Source organism: Sciurus vulgaris (genome assembly GCF_902686455.1).
Source record: "Sciurus vulgaris genome assembly, chromosome: 1".
In the NCBI taxonomy this organism is placed as follows: Eukaryota; Metazoa; Chordata; class Mammalia; order Rodentia; family Sciuridae; genus Sciurus; species Sciurus vulgaris.
Genome location: NC_136461.1, coordinates 166,175,037 through 166,192,972, shown reverse-complemented (window position 1 = coordinate 166,192,972; position 17,936 = coordinate 166,175,037). Strand labels below are relative to the sequence as shown.

At 33.4% G+C, this 17,936-nt stretch overlaps 1 protein-coding gene across 1 annotated transcript in view; it reads right to left on the bottom strand.

The window, feature by feature from the left end:
• Nucleotides 1-17,936, bottom strand: part of LRRC69 (leucine rich repeat containing 69) — a 106,602-nt gene that overhangs the window by 57,528 nt on the left and 31,138 nt on the right. The window contains exon 5 of the mRNA XM_079133948.1: nt 13,619-13,690. Coding sequence (XP_078990074.1) covers nt 13,619-13,690 — 72 coding nt within the window. The remainder of the gene's footprint in view (nt 1-13,618; nt 13,691-17,936) is intronic.

Here is a 17,936-nt window from a genome sequence, read left to right as displayed (position 1 = left end):
ATGCATTTTACTGTCATGTACAACTAATTAGAACAAATTAAGAAAATCATTTAAAAATTAAATACACACCAAAAAATTAAATTAAATTAACTCTCAGAAAAAAATAATAATAATGGAAAGCATTGATCCCACATATTTAAGCAGCCCAATAAACTCCAGGCAGAAAAAGTAAAATGAAATTTATATCTAGAGACATCATAAGTGAAATTTATTATATAAAGGACATTGAGAAAATCTTAAAAGCTTCCAGGTAAAGAAAAACAGATTAGCCGAAGAGGAAAAACATGCTAATGTTTTGAGGATGGGACCAAGGCAGATGGCAGACCTCTCAGCAGAAACAGTGGAAGCTAGAAGATAGTAGAATGAAATTTTGGACATGGTAATGTATGATATTGTCAATTTACAATTCTACACCCAGTAATAATTTTTCATTGAGAATAAATCTAGAACTTAAATCAATAAAAACTGGGTTAATGAACCACAAGTTGACTCATTGCCAAAAAAGAATAACGAAAAGACTAAAGAATATATTTTGAACTGGAGGCAAATGTAGAATCCCAAAAGAAAGATCAGAGACACAGGAAGAAATGAATAACAATGAAAATAGTAAAGGGAATGATAAATCTAAATGAACACATCTATGCAAAATAATAACTTTTAAAGTACAAAAAGAATTATAATACACAACAGAAATTATTGAAGAATGGAAGCAGGTAAATAGATTTAAAGTTCTTTCATTTTCTAGGATTGGGGCATAAGTATAAATTAATAATCTTCATTAAACAAGGAAGAACTTTTTAAATTTTTAAGGTAGTAGGTAAAAACAGTAAAAGTGTATAAAAACTTTTTCCTAAGATTTTAAAAATGAAGTCATAAAAATAGCCAATCACTTCAAAAAGAAGAGAAAAGGGAACACAGAACAAGTAGAACAAATTTAAAATATATAGATATTGGGTTAGTTCTAAATAAATCAACAATTATGTTAGATTAAGATGAACTAATCTACAATTTAAATGCTACAACTTAAAGACAAAGATTGTCATACTGAATTTTTAAAAATGAAGAGTCATGTGCTATTTATAATAGATGTATCTATAAAATGCCAGCATATAGAAAGGTTGAAAGTAAAGGAGTGAAAACAGCTATGTCATGCAAACATAAACCAAAATAGAGCTAATATAACTGTATTAATATCAGAAAACTAAACTTTAAATCCAAAAACTTTATTAGCAATAATTCAAAATATATGAGCACAGAGCCAAAGTATCAAAATTTTAATAATCACCTATACTAATTCTTTTGCATCTGAAAACAAATTTCATAAGGTCTGGGAAACATAAAGCTTAAACCAGGTTTCTCAATCACAAAACTGACATTTTAGACCAGATAATACTTTTTTAGGGGAGACTGTCCTATGTATTACAAAATGTTTTACAGAATTTCTGGCTTCTACCCCCTGGGTATCAGTAGTACTACCCCTCAAGTTTAGATAACCAAAATTGTCTCCAGACACTGCCAAATATCCCTAGGGTACAAAAATCTTTCCCAGTTGAAAACCCACTGCCTTGAACCAATTTTTTTTTTTTTTATTACTAATAGCCACAAATCCATTTTGGTTTTCCAAACATCACAAAGCAGTCATGTTTGTTATATACAATTCGTATTCACCCATCCATTTACCCATCCTTCCATATGTCTCTCCATTCATTCAGTGAGTATTTATTGGGTGCCTACTCTGTGTCAGTCATAGATCTCTCTGGAATACATCAGTGAAATGAAACAAAAGCCTTACCTTTGTGGGACTTATCTAGGGAGGGGTGGTGAAAGAGAGAGAACTCAGTACCTAAATGAAGATCAGTGGTTAAACGGGCCACATGAGAGCCACATTACTGGATTTCAATCAGATCTACTCTCGAATAGCTGACTGGCTAATTGATTGATTGATTGGTTGATTTTTATTTATTGTTTGTGCTGCTAGGGATCAAACCCTAGGACGCTTGCTATGCAAGTGTTGTACCACTGAGCTACATCCCCAAGACCCCCAGTCTCTCTTTATTATATGTTTCATTTGTTTCTGTGTTTATTCTCTGAAAAATACTGACTATGGGTTTTGAAATTGTCTGAACTCCACTTGTGTGACAAGACAAAAAGGATGGAAGTTCTGACTCTGATTTTATGAACAGATAACCATGTCCTTCTATTCTCTCAGCAAATGAAGTGGGTATTATTTAAATCTTGGAATGTTCTTTTATCTCCTGAATCATCAGTTCCCTTTTATCTCTGGAATCATCAGACCATTAACTACTTGGCTAGAAGAGTGAAATTTCCAAGTGTTTAACTGGTAATAGCTAAACACTGTTCACTAACCACCATACCATGTGGCACAGGGTCCTTTTGCAGCACATAAGTTTTATAGGCACCCAACACTAGACTGTCTTCAGTTCCAATAAGATCACATATACAAATGGAAAGTCAAAATCCAGATTATTTAATTTAGCTAAGCAGAGAAAACCTGTTATAGCCCCTGATGTAACTGGGCACTCAATTCTTAAACCAGTTTTAGCAAAAAAAAAAAAACCATCACTGCATCCAGAGTAATACATTTTCTCTTTGTTTTTCATTTGAAAAAGTCTAACTTGTGAAATTTTAGAATTAGTATAGTAAAAGAAGCAATAACATATAATCCAACACTCTCCTCTTTACCCACCCCCAAATAAGAAACAGCAGAAAACATGATCTCATTCTCATAAAAGTAGTGACAGGGAAAGCATTTAGTCAAGTTTTGGAACTCACTAATTCTATATTAGCTAAGCTTACATCACTTACATAAAACCACAGAGCCCACAAGGGGTTTCCATTAGGAAAGCATTGGCTTGCATCCCATTTTCTTAAAGGTCACTTAATGTTGTTCTAAATGTATGTCTCCTAATAAACTCAGCCACTGAAGGCAGCATTGACAACCAAAGAAAAATATACCATTTTCAAATCAAGGTCAAATTTTAGAGAGGCATTTAATGAGTTTCAAGGATAGAGTAGTAGTTTTCTTTAATATTCAACAGAGACAGAAAATAAACTATCAATATGTAAACAAGAACAAAGTTGATCTTTAATGTTGTTACTCAAGAGAAGCAAAATAGCAAATGGGATCAAGTAGACAACTAGAATTTCTCAGGGCTTTTTGAGCAAAATGAATACTTCAGTCCAAACTGCTAGATTGTGGAGATATTTGGGGGTGTTCTTGGTCTCAGCCTTATGGATATTTCCCTGTGTCATGTTTTTAAATTTTAAGGGCTATTCTTAGCCATCTTATAAAGGAGTATTAAAAGTTTTGATAGTTTTTTAATTAGTTTTAATTAGTTATACATGACAGTAGAACACACTATAATACATCATACATAAATGGAGTATAATTTCTCATTTGTGCTGCTAGGGATCAAACCCAAGGATACTTGCTATGCAAGTGCTCTACCACTGAACTACATCCCCAAGCCCCCAAGCCTCTCTTTATTATCACACCAGTCATGTAGTCATATATATACATAAGGTAATAACGTCTCATTCATTCTACCATCCTTCCTAATCCCGTACCCCCTCCCATCCCTTCACTCCCTTCTGACTAATCTAAAGTAATTCTATTCTTCCATAGCTCCCTGCTCTTATTGTGAGTTAGCATTCACATATCAGAGAAAACATTTGGCCTTTGGTTTTTTTGGGATTGGCTTATTTCATTTAGCATATTCTTCAGCTCCATTCATTTACCAGCAAATGCCATAATTTCATTCGTGTTTATGTCTAAGTAATATTCCATTGTGTATACACATTTTCTTTATCCATTCCTTTGTTGAAAGGCACCTATGTTGGTTCCATAGTTTAGCTATTGTGAGTTGAGCTGCTAAAACATTGATGTGGCTGCATTACTGTAATATGCTGATTTTAAGTCCTTTGGGTACAAACTGAGAAGTGGGATAGCTGGGTCAAATGGTGATTCCATTCCAAGTTTTCTGAGAAATCTCCATACAACTTTCCATAATATAATCAATCAAGAAATACATGAAAAAATGTTCAACATTTCTAGCAATTAGAGAAATGCAAAATGAAACTACTCTTAAGATTTCATCTCAATCCAGTCAGAATGGCAATTATCAAGAATACAAGCAACAATAAATGTTGGTGAGGATGTGGGGGAAAAGATACACTATACGCTCATACATTGCTGGTGGACTGCAAATTGATAGAAGTTTTTGATAAAATGCAAGCATTATTGTTTCATTTTCCCAAAGGGCGTATTCCCTACAATGTGCTTTCTAGACCACTCAAAGACATATTTATCATGGACAGGTTGAAATTTGTAATTGTCACTCTCCAAGTGTTCAATTTCACAGGAGTATTTCTCTTAATCCAAAACTAAATGGTCTCCCTAGGAATGCCTTGTAAACATGTCCTGCTTGTACATGGAAATTACTCTATCAGAGGCAGGTGAGCCCATTTGGAAATGGAAGAGTCATTCAAATATAAGATGGTTTTCTTTGCTAGACTTTTTATTAAACACAAAAAGGTGAAATAACAAGACACTAGAAGTATTTGTGAAACACTTAGGCTTTCTGAATTAGACAAGGATGAAGCAGAGATGACAGCAAACTAGTCTGTACCATAATAGATGTCAGCCCAGAATCTAGAGTCAAGAACACTATAGCAAGGTGTGCTTAGATTTGAGTGAGTCAAAATCAGTCAACATTGCTTTAAACTAAAAGTACCCAAGAAAAGAAGAGAGACCTCAGGATAAGTAGTAGGAGACAAGACAAATAAAGTGCCTAAGACAAATGGAGATCAGTCATCAGGGGCCCATTTTTAGAGAAATACAATCTAGCAATCAAAAATCAAGTGAGCTGCTGGGTGAGGTGATGCACACCTGTAATCCCAACCGCTAAGGATGGTAAGGCAGGAAGATCACCAGTTCAAAGCCAGCCTCAGCAACTTAGTGAGGCCCTAAGCAACTCAACAAGACTGTCTCTAACTAAAATACAAAATAACGGGCTGGGGATGTGGCTCAGTGGTTAAGCACCCTGGGTTCAATCCCTGGTACCAAAAAAAAGAAGAAAAAGAAATCAAGTGAGCTGAGAGAGAGAGAGAGAGAGGTGAAAGGGATAAGACAGAAATAAACAGAGAATCAAAGGTGAAGATCTTGGGGAAAAGGAGACAGTTTGTTAGTTCTGTTTATTACATAATCAAGGTAGATCAGAAGAATATAAATGGGTCTGCAGAAAAAAAATAACATGGAACAACTACTCAGGGAAGAGCACATGGAGGATAGGAAGCAGACCACGCTAGCAAGGCTATGCTCCCCTTATACAGCCTTAGCAGAGATCGATGTTTACAATGAGAGTTGCACAATAGAATCACACAGGTGATCATAAGGTTTTGAAATCCTGCAAATACAACTCTGAATTGGGGATGGGTTAAGTGACAGGTAGCTCAGATCAATCCTTAAAATGAAGGCAACATTTAATAAACATCTTGTGCCAAGACACTGGTAAAGGGTCTATATACCTTATCTCATTTTATTATCTACTCATTCTATTTTTGCTAACCACCAACTGCTGTGTCAGACACTTTCCCAATGGTATGATACAAGTGTTATTATTATCACAAACATACAGAAGAAAAAAGACGAGACATAGTGGAATTGGTTTATATGTCCAAGGTCACAAAACTGGTGAACTGTTAAGCTAGGCAAAATTGATTTTTGTTTGGGAACAGTGAATTCAAATCTTCTCTTCACTTTTCAAATGATTTGTGTTTCTGGGAAAGTCATTGCATTCTTTTTTCTCCTGTGTTTCTCATACTTTAAAAGGGAAAAATGCTTTCACTATTCTCAAATTTGATTTATGGCAATATTAAAGAATTCTTAAAGGAAAAAGGGAGGACGTTGATGAAATGGAATAGGTGCTATAACTATTATTCCCCATAAATAGTCCAAGCATAATTTTTCTCATGACAACACCATTGCATGAGACTTTTCTTCCTTGTATTTTTTTCTTACAAAAACACTATGTTCCTGCAAACCTTAGGGATATAGAATACTTAAAATTCTTAACTTTGACACAGAATCTGTTTAGGGAAGCTACAAATTCAAATGAACATTAATATAATGAATTTGAAAATGAAAGAAAGCAGCAACTGTGGAAAAGTAGTATTGGCTGTGATTTACATCTCTTTAAGAACATTTTTCAAGTCTATTCTCAGCAAAGCACTTCTTATAAGCTGTCACATTGATCTGTATCCATGTAAATGTTTCAGCTAAACCTGAGTTTCATTTCCAAACTACAATGTAAATGGGGCACTTTATAAAGACAAAATTCATAACAGAGCCAGACATGATGGCACATGCCTATAATTCCAGCTACTCAGGAAGCTGAGAGAGGAGGATTGCAAGTTTGAAGTCAGCCTGGGCAATTTAGTGAGACTGTAGCTTCAAATGAAAACTTAAAAAAGGATTGGAGATGTAGCTCAGTGATAGAGCCTTGCCTGGCATGTACAAGACCTTGGATTTAATTCCAACACCACAAAATAAATTAAAAAACATGGTGAAGATTGACTTTCCCAAAATTTCTTCAAAATAAAATTTAGCATTAAAGTTCCATGCAAAGAAATAAAAACCTTCTGATGATTACACAAATGGTATGTCTCTACTTCATGTACAAACAGAGAAATAAGTTGTCCCCATTTGTTTACAATTAAAAAAAAAAACCTTCTGATGACTAAACTTTTTACAAGTTTTTTCAGTGGCATATGAGCAATAAAAACATTCACACTATGGCTAAGAGGAGTAAGTTAATTCCATGAAGTAACATATAAATCTCAGTTTTCAACTGTGTAGGCATTCCTTGTTTTCACATACCAAAATCTCAGTTTCTAGGTGAAGCATTTTTCACAGTGCAGAATTCCATAGTTCAAGGAATGTTCCCTGAGTATCATTTTAGTCAAGGACACACTGTAATTCTCTGAATGCAAACTCCCACTGAGATTAAAAAAAAAAAAAAAAATGTCTTATTTGTTTGTGCAGCATAACAGAAACTGGCTTACTTATCACTCCTGAGACAAAGCAGAGTGCTAAGACAGGACGGCACTGAACTTGCAGTTCAGTTTTCAGTGCAAGGTCCAGCTCCGTAATTCAGGCTAGTGGTTCTCCACCTGTGGTCCCCAGACTTGCAGCCTCAGCATCACCTAAGAACTTAATAGAAATGCAAGTGCTTGGCCTTTCCCAGCCTACTGACTCAGAAACTCTGGGAGTGGGGCCCAGTCTTCTGGGTTTTAATTAGCCATACAAGGGATTCTAATGTGAACTCAAGTTCAAGGGTAACTGCTTCAGCAAACTACTTCTCTGAAGCCTCAATAGCCTCAGTTCCAAACAGTAATAATGAGACCTCTCTCTTCAAAGGATTATCTGATATAAATAAACTTTATAACATGCAAAACTGTTTTTGCAAAATTGCAAATTACTAGATAATTTCAAAGTATTAATCCAGAATGATAACTTTTAATGCTATTTCTCGATCTAAAAAGTGGTCATAATAGTTCAGGTGGCTAGACAGATTTCTAATGGAGCATTCTGAGACTGTTACTGCAATGTGAAGTTTTCTGTTAGGTTTACAATGTTTTATACATGATATTTTGTTATAAGCTTCACATCAAAGACAAACCTCACGATGCCCCCTGGTGATGATCATTAAAACTTTTCTCACTTTTGTCAGCTCAACTTTTTCTTCAAATGATTGCAGTTTGGAAAATAACTGGGCTCCTGGGAGAAAGAGGAGCCAGAGAAACAAAATCTGTATTTAAAAGATTTTTTAAAAAATTGTTTCAAAGGAACCAAAAACTCGGTAGTTCATTTTTCTCCCTGTTGAAATGACTGACTCAGAACTTCTTCAAAGACTAAATTTCCTACCCCTTATTTTAGAATCCAAAGAAAAAGACTGGTAACTCTTTCCTCCCAGAAATCCCAGTGACACCCTGTCCAAAGCTCTTCAGCAGTAAATAACTATGTTTTTCTTTCCCCATTGTCAAAAGTTGTGAGGACAATTGGTCAATTTCTCCCTTTGAACTCTACAATGACATTACCACCGACCTACTCCCCATCTTTCTCCAAGTTAATTTATGTCGGTTTGTCTAATCTTTCTAATATTAAATTTCTGTGTTTCTCTCTGTCTTGTGATCTCTCCAAGGCCCACTTTAATTTCCAGAGACTTCCTCAACATGAATCCCAAAGTTCCTCCAAAGCCACATCCATATTTCTTGCCTCCCAGGGTCCCACAAAGGTGGGAGTTCTTGAATCTTCAAGCTCAGCACTTGAGAGACAGGTAATCACAGAGGAGAAACTCAATAAATATTTTTTGAATTCAATTTTTATATAAGCCTCACATAGAAAATTTGTATCTATTACACAGATATTAAATAGAATACAAAAATCTCAATATTCTTACCAAAGCAAATGATTGAATAGTACTCCCCAAATTTGTCTAACCAGAACCTCAGAATGTGACCTTATTTAGAAACAGTCTTTGCAGATATAATCAGCTAAGATTATCATACTGAAAAAGAGTGAAGTAAAATCCAAGATGTTACATCCTTTCAAGACAATAAAACAGAAGCATGTTACTTTAAGCCCCAGTTGGTGTACTTTGTTATAGTATTTGCAGAATACCAATATACCAAGGATCAATGTTCCCTGTACTAACTAAACAACTGAGAGTATTTCCATAGACTATCCACTGTCCACCTGGGCCACATTTGCTACTGTTACTCTCCCAAAGAAAGATGCAAATAAAAGACACTTTATTTCAGATCACTTTTCTCAAAGGTTTGTTTACTCAAAATATAATCTAACTCCAGTAATAAGTTAAAATGTAAGAAAAAGTAAACCATATGATAAGGAAAGAGTTAAACAGTGAATGGATAAAGAAAATGTGATATATATGTGATATATATATATATACACATATACACACGCACATGCACATGCATACACACATGATGGAATATTACTCAGATTTTTAAAAGAATAAAATTATGGCATTTGCTGGCAAATGGAGAACATCATGCTAAGCAAAATAAGCCAAATCCAAAAAAACAAAGGCCAGATGTTTTCTCTGATATGCGGAAACTAATTCACAATAAGGGGTGGGGGATAGGGAAGAACAGTTACTTTACATTAGGTAGAGCAGAGTGAAGGAAGGGGAAGGGGTATGGGGGAAGGAATGCTAGTAGAGTGAAACAGACATTATTACCTCATGTACATGTATGACTGCATGACCAATGTGATCCTGCAATATGTATAATCAGAAATATGAGATTATACTCTATTTATGTATGAGCTATCAAAATGTATAATGTATTCTACGGTCATGTACAACTAATTAGAACCAATACAATTTAAATTTTTTTTAAAAACTTAAAAATACAAATTAAAAAATAATAGAATAAAATGGCAAAAAATAAAATATTTGAAAAATATTTGATTAAAGAAAGTGCTCAATATATACTGTTAAGTTAAAATAATAAGATACATACTCTAGGAAGTATACTTTCAATTTTATTTTTTAAAGTGAACATATGAAAATGAGATGCTTGAAGGAAACATCAGTGTTACCACTGGGAGGTAAAGTCACTTAGCATTTTCCTCTTTCTATTCTTATTTATTTTCTACATTTTGTACAGTGAATGAATGATTTCTATAATAAGCTTCCAGAAAATTTCTACTTACTAAATGACATAGACAAGCAAGCTAAATGAGTGGAAAGACAATAATTATCTTAAAATAAACCTTAAAAATACCTATTCATCCAAGAACCAAGGAAATTTTGCAAAGTATTAAGGTGAACAATTTTATGTGTCTTAGAAAGTAATTTGATAACAAATAACTTTATGTGAAGAATTGAGAATGTACTAAAATTGTGCAATGATAAATCATATCAAATCAACCTAAGTTTTGGCTTCTCTCAATAGTAGATGGCTTTTTTTCTAAGAAGACATCTTTTGAATATTTGGATAGTACATTTTTAGAAAAAAATTATACTCAAAAATCTAATGTAATGAAACTGTTATGGGTTAGATATGCGGTGTCCTCCAAAAAGCTCATTTGCTTCTTGGTGCAATTTTCCTAAGCCACTTTCCTCCACCACATGCTACCACCATGATGGATGTTCTGCCTGAGGAATGAAGTTGACCATCTATGGACTGAGACCTCTGAAACCTCAAGCCCCCAAATAAACCTCTCCTCCTTAAAATTACTCTTGTCAGGTCTTTTGGTTGCAGCAGCAAAAAAAATCTAAAACAGAAACCAATCTACACATATTATAATATTTTAAAGACTTAACAAACTTTTCTAAAAGCACATGGAGAGATCCTGGAATGAAGACTTTCATTTTAATTCTATATTTTTTGTATTGCTTGAAATGTTAAGAAGGATGCATTATTTATGTAATACTTAAAACTTAAAAAAAAAAAGAAAAGAAAAGAAAAAAAGAGATAAACTAAAGTCTTGATACCCTAGATTTGATTACATGGTAAAGAAGAACCAATTTAATTCCAAAACAACTACTTTACTATGTGATGCAGGGCAGAATTTTCTTAATAAATAAATCCATAAAGTGTTTTTTCTTAATAAATAATCCATAAAGTGTTTTGATTCAACAGGTATGAACAAAATATTCATAATGTCCCATTTTCTTGTTGGAGATTTCTACTTAATATACATTCTTATACAAAAGTCCTGATGAAAATTCAGTTTCAAATATTTAAAAACTACTGTAAAATAATATAAAAAATATTATTATATAAAATTATTATTATATAAAAAATATACTACTGTGAAATAACTGCATTTTCCAAGTGGCACACCAAATTTTAGACACTCTTAAGTAAATTTTAAACACTCTTAAGTAAAGATCTGTCTTTTTAAGAGGGAGTAATTGTAATGCAACAAAATAAACCATGTAATGATAATTCTGCAGAAGATAGTTTCAAGTCTTGGAATTAAAGAATGTTTCAAAATAATGGCCACATAGATTTTCACTTCACTCTTCTTGCTGTTTTTATGTATGTTTGGATATTTTTATAGTAAAAACAAGTCTGAAATGTACTTTACAAGATTAATGCTTCCTATTATCATTAGTAGATAGTGAATGATTGCTCTAATTATATATTACTGATTCGCATTTAAGTATTGGTATATATTTTATATGCAATTTATAATAATGTTTCCCTTCTGTAGACACTATGTACAAGATGCTTTATAAACATTATCTGATTTAATTACCTATGAGGTTAGTGGTTTAATATACCCATGTAATAGATGAGGAAACAGCAACTCAGAAATTAAGCAATTTGTTTAAGATTATAAATTCAGCAAATAAGATATTAGGCCTTTAAACCTATGTAGGTATGATTCCAAAGTCCATGTTCTTCATTTCTATACTATTCTGAAATTTAAACCAAAAAAAAGTCTGTGTTATTAAAGTTCATTACTGTTACTTTGAAACTTCACTTTCACTGATAATCATGGGTTACAGTCACTTATCCTCTGTACTTGTCATATGTCCCATTAGTAACTCCATCTATAGAATGTGAGAAAATTATTTTGCACCAGTTGGTCCAAAATAATTTGAAGAAAATTATTACTTTTTATAAAAGAAAAATCATTTAGAATATTTTGAAGCAAATTATTTTTGCACCAAAGCTCGGATAAGTTCAAAGACTATCTTATTTTAGAGTGCTTATTAAAATTTATGGAAGAGGTGCTATAAAGGCAAAACTGACCTAATTATCTAAATTATTGGAACCTAACTCATGATGTTTTATCAAAATTGTGAGTACAGAATCACTTTGTAGAACAAACAATTAACAGCACTACTAAGGCGAACACAATATAGTTAAGGAAAATTATTTAGATTATTCCTTTAAGAAATATATGTTGAGTTGATATTCAAGATTCTTCTAGGATAAAAGCTTTTAAAAATGTATTCCTTCTTTTTGAAGCATACAGTCTAATTGAAGACAGATTTATAAAGACTCACTCCATCGTGTGATCCAAACTGCAGTAGCACCATGGGAGAATGGCACCACAAGGCTCCTTTGGAAGTCAGGGAGGCATCACAGGTACAGAGAGTTGAATTAAGACCACAGGATGAATCAAAGCATGTGGGATTTACGAGGACAACATTAACAACATCCAATTGTTACTACATACTCAAAACTGTAAGTTTTGGAAGCAATGTAATAAAAACTTAAAAAATTCAACATGGAATTACTGATTAGTAATACTACTTCTGAGTATATACATAGAGGGATTGAAAGTAGAAACTACAACCAATATTTGTATGCTTATGTACACAGACGCTTTAGTCACAATAGCCAAAAGGTAGAAACAACCCAGGTGTCCATCCACCGATGAATGAAGACAAAACATGGTACCTACATGCGATTGAATGTTATTCAGTCTCAAAAAGGAAGGAAATTCTGATATGTTACAGCATGGATGTACTGTAGAGACATTTTGAAATAATGAAATAATGAAAAATAAAATAAGTTACAAAAGGGCAAGGGTCATATGACTATATTTTTACATGTAATGCGTAGGGTAGTCAAATTTATAGACACAGAAAGTAGAGGTGGCCGCCAGAGAAGGGGGAGATGTCTTATTTTAAAAGACAATTATTTAAAAATATGCATAAAGGCTTCTAAAACAGGTTCTACACAAAGGGAATGGGGACTCTCTAATGGACACAGAATTCCAGTTGGGGAAAGTACTTCGTGTCACAGACTATACATTTAAGGCAGTTTAAACAGTAAATATTAGGTTTTTATAAGTATGTGTGCATATATGTACATACATACACATTACAATAAAAAGCACATATTTCCAACTCATTTTTTCATATTTGAATCACTTCAATAAAAAATAATTTTCTCACAGGTGAAAAAGACTGAAATCTCAATTTGTATTCAAGCAATCACAAAAAATAATTAGTGGATCAACAGCTATTTATGGAGCACTCTCTGGATTAATGGATTTCTGATTGTCACCTTGAATGTTCAAGTATGTTCACTCAGATATAAAAAGAAAAAAAATAAAATATGAAAAACTGGCATTTCTCTATCCCAAAAGTTCAAAGTTACCAAGTGTTTCTCTGTTATTGAAATAAAACAAGTTCAAAATTCACTTCCAAAAGGAAAAATGTGAATGGCTTAAAAACAACTAACAAAAGTGTCACCTTTGGACTAATTACAAGGGATAAAAAATTATGCCCTGGAAAGTAGTATTTTCAAAAAAATCTAGGTGATCAATAGCAGTGTAATAACCAAAAAAATTAATCATAACTGATATATTAAAATATTTATAATAGCAATCAGAGTTCATTTTGTTCAAATAAGTTCAGCAGGCACAGACCACAAAGAATCAGAAAGAACAGGTTTTGAAGTTCTAGAACAAAGCAAATCTTTGAGTCATTTGTATACTGCAAGGTTCCAGTTACTGAAGTTTTTACCAGCTGCCCATATTTTTCTATTCCCAATAGCATAAACAAAATTATTTTCAATTATAATAGAAGTTGATTCTACTTACTCTTGGTGGAAATATCTGAATATTATTTCCAGCTATGTCTAGGATGCTTAGCTTTTTAAGATTACAAATTCCCTGTGTCAGAAAACAAGAGAGAAATGTTTTAAAATCTAATATCTAAAATCATAAGAATTTAATCTCAAAAAAAAAAATTTAATCTCAAACATGATGAAAGTATCTTTTCCAATTGCTTGATCAATTCCTCAGTGTACCTTCCCTAAGAAGATCCCTATGGGATGCAAAAGAACTTTGAATTCTCCAGTTTTTCTGACCACTCCAGAGCAACACAACATATTATGAGTTAGACTATCTCTAGGTTCAGATGTAACCTCTGATGGTAAATAAGTGCAACTGTGGGAAATTTTCTAAGTATGACTTCTTCATTTCTAAAATGGAAATGCTAATAGAAATCCATACTTCAAGTAGCTGTTGCATAGACTAAATGAGTTGCTAACTTGAGTGCTTTACTAAAGGGCCTAACATGTGGTGAGCACTCAATAGTCAGTTATTATTAAAACAGAAAGAATCTGAGAAACAAAACAATCCTGGAATGTTTTCTGTATTGATAATGCCACCAAAAATGCATTATGAATATTCCTTTTGGTTAGCACAGGGCATACAAAACCCTTTTCTTACAAAGGAAATAAAATCTGACACTGTATCTATACACCCAATGTGACTGTGCATTGCCATAGTAACCACCTTGTTTTAACGGTGCATCCAAGTTCTAGTATTTCTACTAATAAGCAAAGGATAAGTAGGATTATTTTTTAAACTAAAACATCAGAAACTTTTTTATCAATTGAAAAATATGGGTATAATTTACTAAATGATTTCAACCACTTGTCAAGAGAATTCTGAAATGACCCTGTTACTTTAATAACCAATCTCTTCCTGGAGAATGGTATGTCTCTTTAATTGTGACAACTGTCTATCTCTTTGATCTTACCACAGGTTTCATTCCCTGAAAGCAGATATTGATGGAGTTTGGGGTACCAGGTGTTTTTTAGGGACCCAACCCTATAAAAGGCAGGGTCAATAAGTAGAATTGGCAAACGGAAAAATCGAGGTAGGTCATCAACACAATAACCTCCATTCAACAGGTAGGTATTGCCGTCCAAACTGTTCTCCATCAGACAGAAAAAGCCATCTATTCATAACCCTGCCTTGCTGTCAATCACAAGATTTAGGATGTTCTGGGAAGAGCATGAGCTTGAAGAAGAAAGGAGGCTCTCTGCAACTTATAGCCAACAATTGAGGCTGTCTGACATCCCCGTTTCAACAGCTGGGTAGCAGGTCCTTGAAGGGAAATCTGCCATTTATTCACACAAAGTCCTCTTCCTAAGTCCCTTTCCATTGCCATGAAACTGTGGTTGTTGTGTTAGCTAAACGACTTTCCAACTCTCAATAGGCCCTCTGTATCTAAAAGTTAAAATAAAAGGGCTTTCCAGCCACTTGAAACACTTGAGTGTACTAACTCTATGGCTCTTGACTTTCTTTTCCATTTGTTTGTTGTTGCCCTTCATGACTGCTGCTGTTGATCCTTCTTGATATTTTTGTTCTTGACTTGGTTTTGTCTTTATATATGTACATCCTCCATAATTTCTTAATCAAGATTTAAAAATTCACAAATAGGTGATGACAAAGTTGTGTTACGTGAATGGTAAGTATTCTAAAGAGTTAAAAATACAGAAATATGAGGAAAAATAATAGGGCATTTGGTATTATGAGATAAGGCAAGTCTTTCCAGAAGAAATAAAGTTTAAACTGAGATTCTGTGATATCTTTGCAATAGAGAGTCTTCCATTAAGGGAAAAGAGTCCCTAGGATAGAACCATAGGGCATTTAGTTTGACCAAAAAACAGTAAGCAAAAAGGACTGAGGAAAGAAGTCAGATTGTGAAAAGTCTTTTATCATGTCATATGTATTAATTTATTGGAATTCTTTAGATTGCAAGTGAATAGAAACCCAACCCAAACCAACAAATGGGTAAATTGAGGAAATAAAAAATTTTTTAAATGTTGACATTGTATATAGCTGGTTCTAAGTGTTCACTAGTGCCACTGTCTCTTTCTTTTGTGATAACACATAAAAGTCAGAGTCTCCTAAAAAATGGCAAGATAGATACCAGCAGATCTGAGCTTGCACTCTCCCAGTTCACCAATCCCAAGACAAAGAATGCATTTACTTCCCATGAGTCCAGCAAAGTTCCTTCTCATTGGTGTAGCTTACGTCAGATGCCTACCATTGACCAAGTCACTATGGCCAGTGGGATAGAATATTGTGATTAAGTGGACCTGACCTGACCCATGGGACAGGTCAACACTATGCAAACCTCACAGAGTGATTGGGGAAAAGGGGATTTCACAAAGCTAAACGATGATACCATTATGAGAAAAATCATAAATTGATGCTAGGAAGAAAAAAGTAACCACATATTTAATGCCAACTACATACTAATCACTGAGTTAAAAGATAGTATTCATAGTATTCATTATGACGAATAAAAACATGTGAATTACATTCTTAAATTTTTAAACAATTGTCATTTGTCCAATGTCCCAAAGGCATATTCCATGGAATACTGTTATCAGGTGGGAAATCTAAGTTAAATTCAGGAAATTCTACATTAACAAAGTTAAGCAGCTTTACTGCAGGACTTCTCAATACTTTTAATATAGTAATACATTTTGTAACTCTCCAAGAAGGGGTTAATATACTTATCTAAGTTGGGCTGTTATGACAAAGTATCATAGGCTGGGAAGCCTATGAACAACAGAAATTTATTTCTCACATTTCTAGAAGCTGTAAGTCAAAGGTCAGGAATCCAGCATAGCCTCTCGTGAGTTGCAAACTGCTAACTTCTCAGATCCTCACATGGTGGGAAGAGAGCTAGAGAGCCCTCTGAGCCCTCTTTTATAAGGGCAATAATCCCATTTATGAGGGTCCACCCTCATGACCTAATCACTTCCCAAATCCCCACTTGCTAGTATAATATAGTACTGTAGGTTAGGGTTTCAACATATGAATTTTGGAGGGGCACAAACATTCAGCTTATGACAGCATCTTTGAAAACATATGTTCTCAAAAGAATATACAAGACTTGTACCCTTTGGAGAATGGTTAGGAGAAAGATGTATTAGATCTTGTGTCTATCACTCTTATTTTAGTTCCTAATTATCTATCTTTGTTTATGAACTCTGAAATTCTTTTTTGGAGTTTTGAAATTCTATTGCCATTGTTGCCTTATGAACTAGCTGCCCTACTTCTAAAGCCACAAGAAGTAGCAGTCTACATTTAAGTAGTGTGATTCAAACATATTTCTCTGAATTATGATTGTTTAATTATCTAATTTCACCTATAAAATCTGTTTTATGAAAGCCAGCTCTGGAAAGCAAACAGAATATTTTTCTCTCTAAAGACCAAAGTATATAACATATGCTGTCTCTTTCAACTCTTCTGCTTACTAATATACGAACTCAAATCCAAAGAGATTGTCCTTTGACCTCAATGACAAATAAAAGTGGTAAAGGTTTTTTCTTCTGAACACATTTTATAAGTCCTAAGTCCATCATTTTCTCAGAGGATCATGTGCCTATCCTTCAAACTTCTTCAAGTGCCTGACCTACTAGGAAAGTGGTAAAAAATATACATAAAAGTGCACATTCATGACTGTGTACAGACATACACATCATTTATAATGTACAAGAAACGATTCATAAGTTGTTCTGTATCTAAACAAAGTATTCTGGTAATACCTTATAATTTATAATGCAAGCAAAAGAAAACAATGATAGATTGAATCAAATTAAATGTCCAAAAATACAAATTATCCAAGGCATTATTTAGATGTAAGTTCATGATAAGACTGATTATCGTTTTAATTTTAAAAACTTATACTTTTTTGGGATTTATAAAATTGCAATAAGAGTAAGATCAAATTTGAAGGACAGATGTTTAAATCAGATAGGTATGGGCATGACCCCTTTTTCTGTCCTTTCTATACTCTATCCAAGTTACAATTGTTCCTGTTCCTTCTTCTACTGGTGATTATAAGAAGTGCTGTCATAGAGCTGTTATGAACACTAAAAAAAAATAAAAATAAAAATCCTTCATATGATGATGCTTGACTGCTTTTATTGATTTTTCCCTCAAATAAAAATTTATTTTTCATAGGTTGATTTTGTAATTTTAACATTTGTTTTACATGTTTACAGAAATTGGAATTCTTAAGAAACTAAAGAATAAAATTTTTGAAAAATACTCATATACAGCCTACCACCATATTGTCACAGATCATTTTATAGTATAAATAAAAATT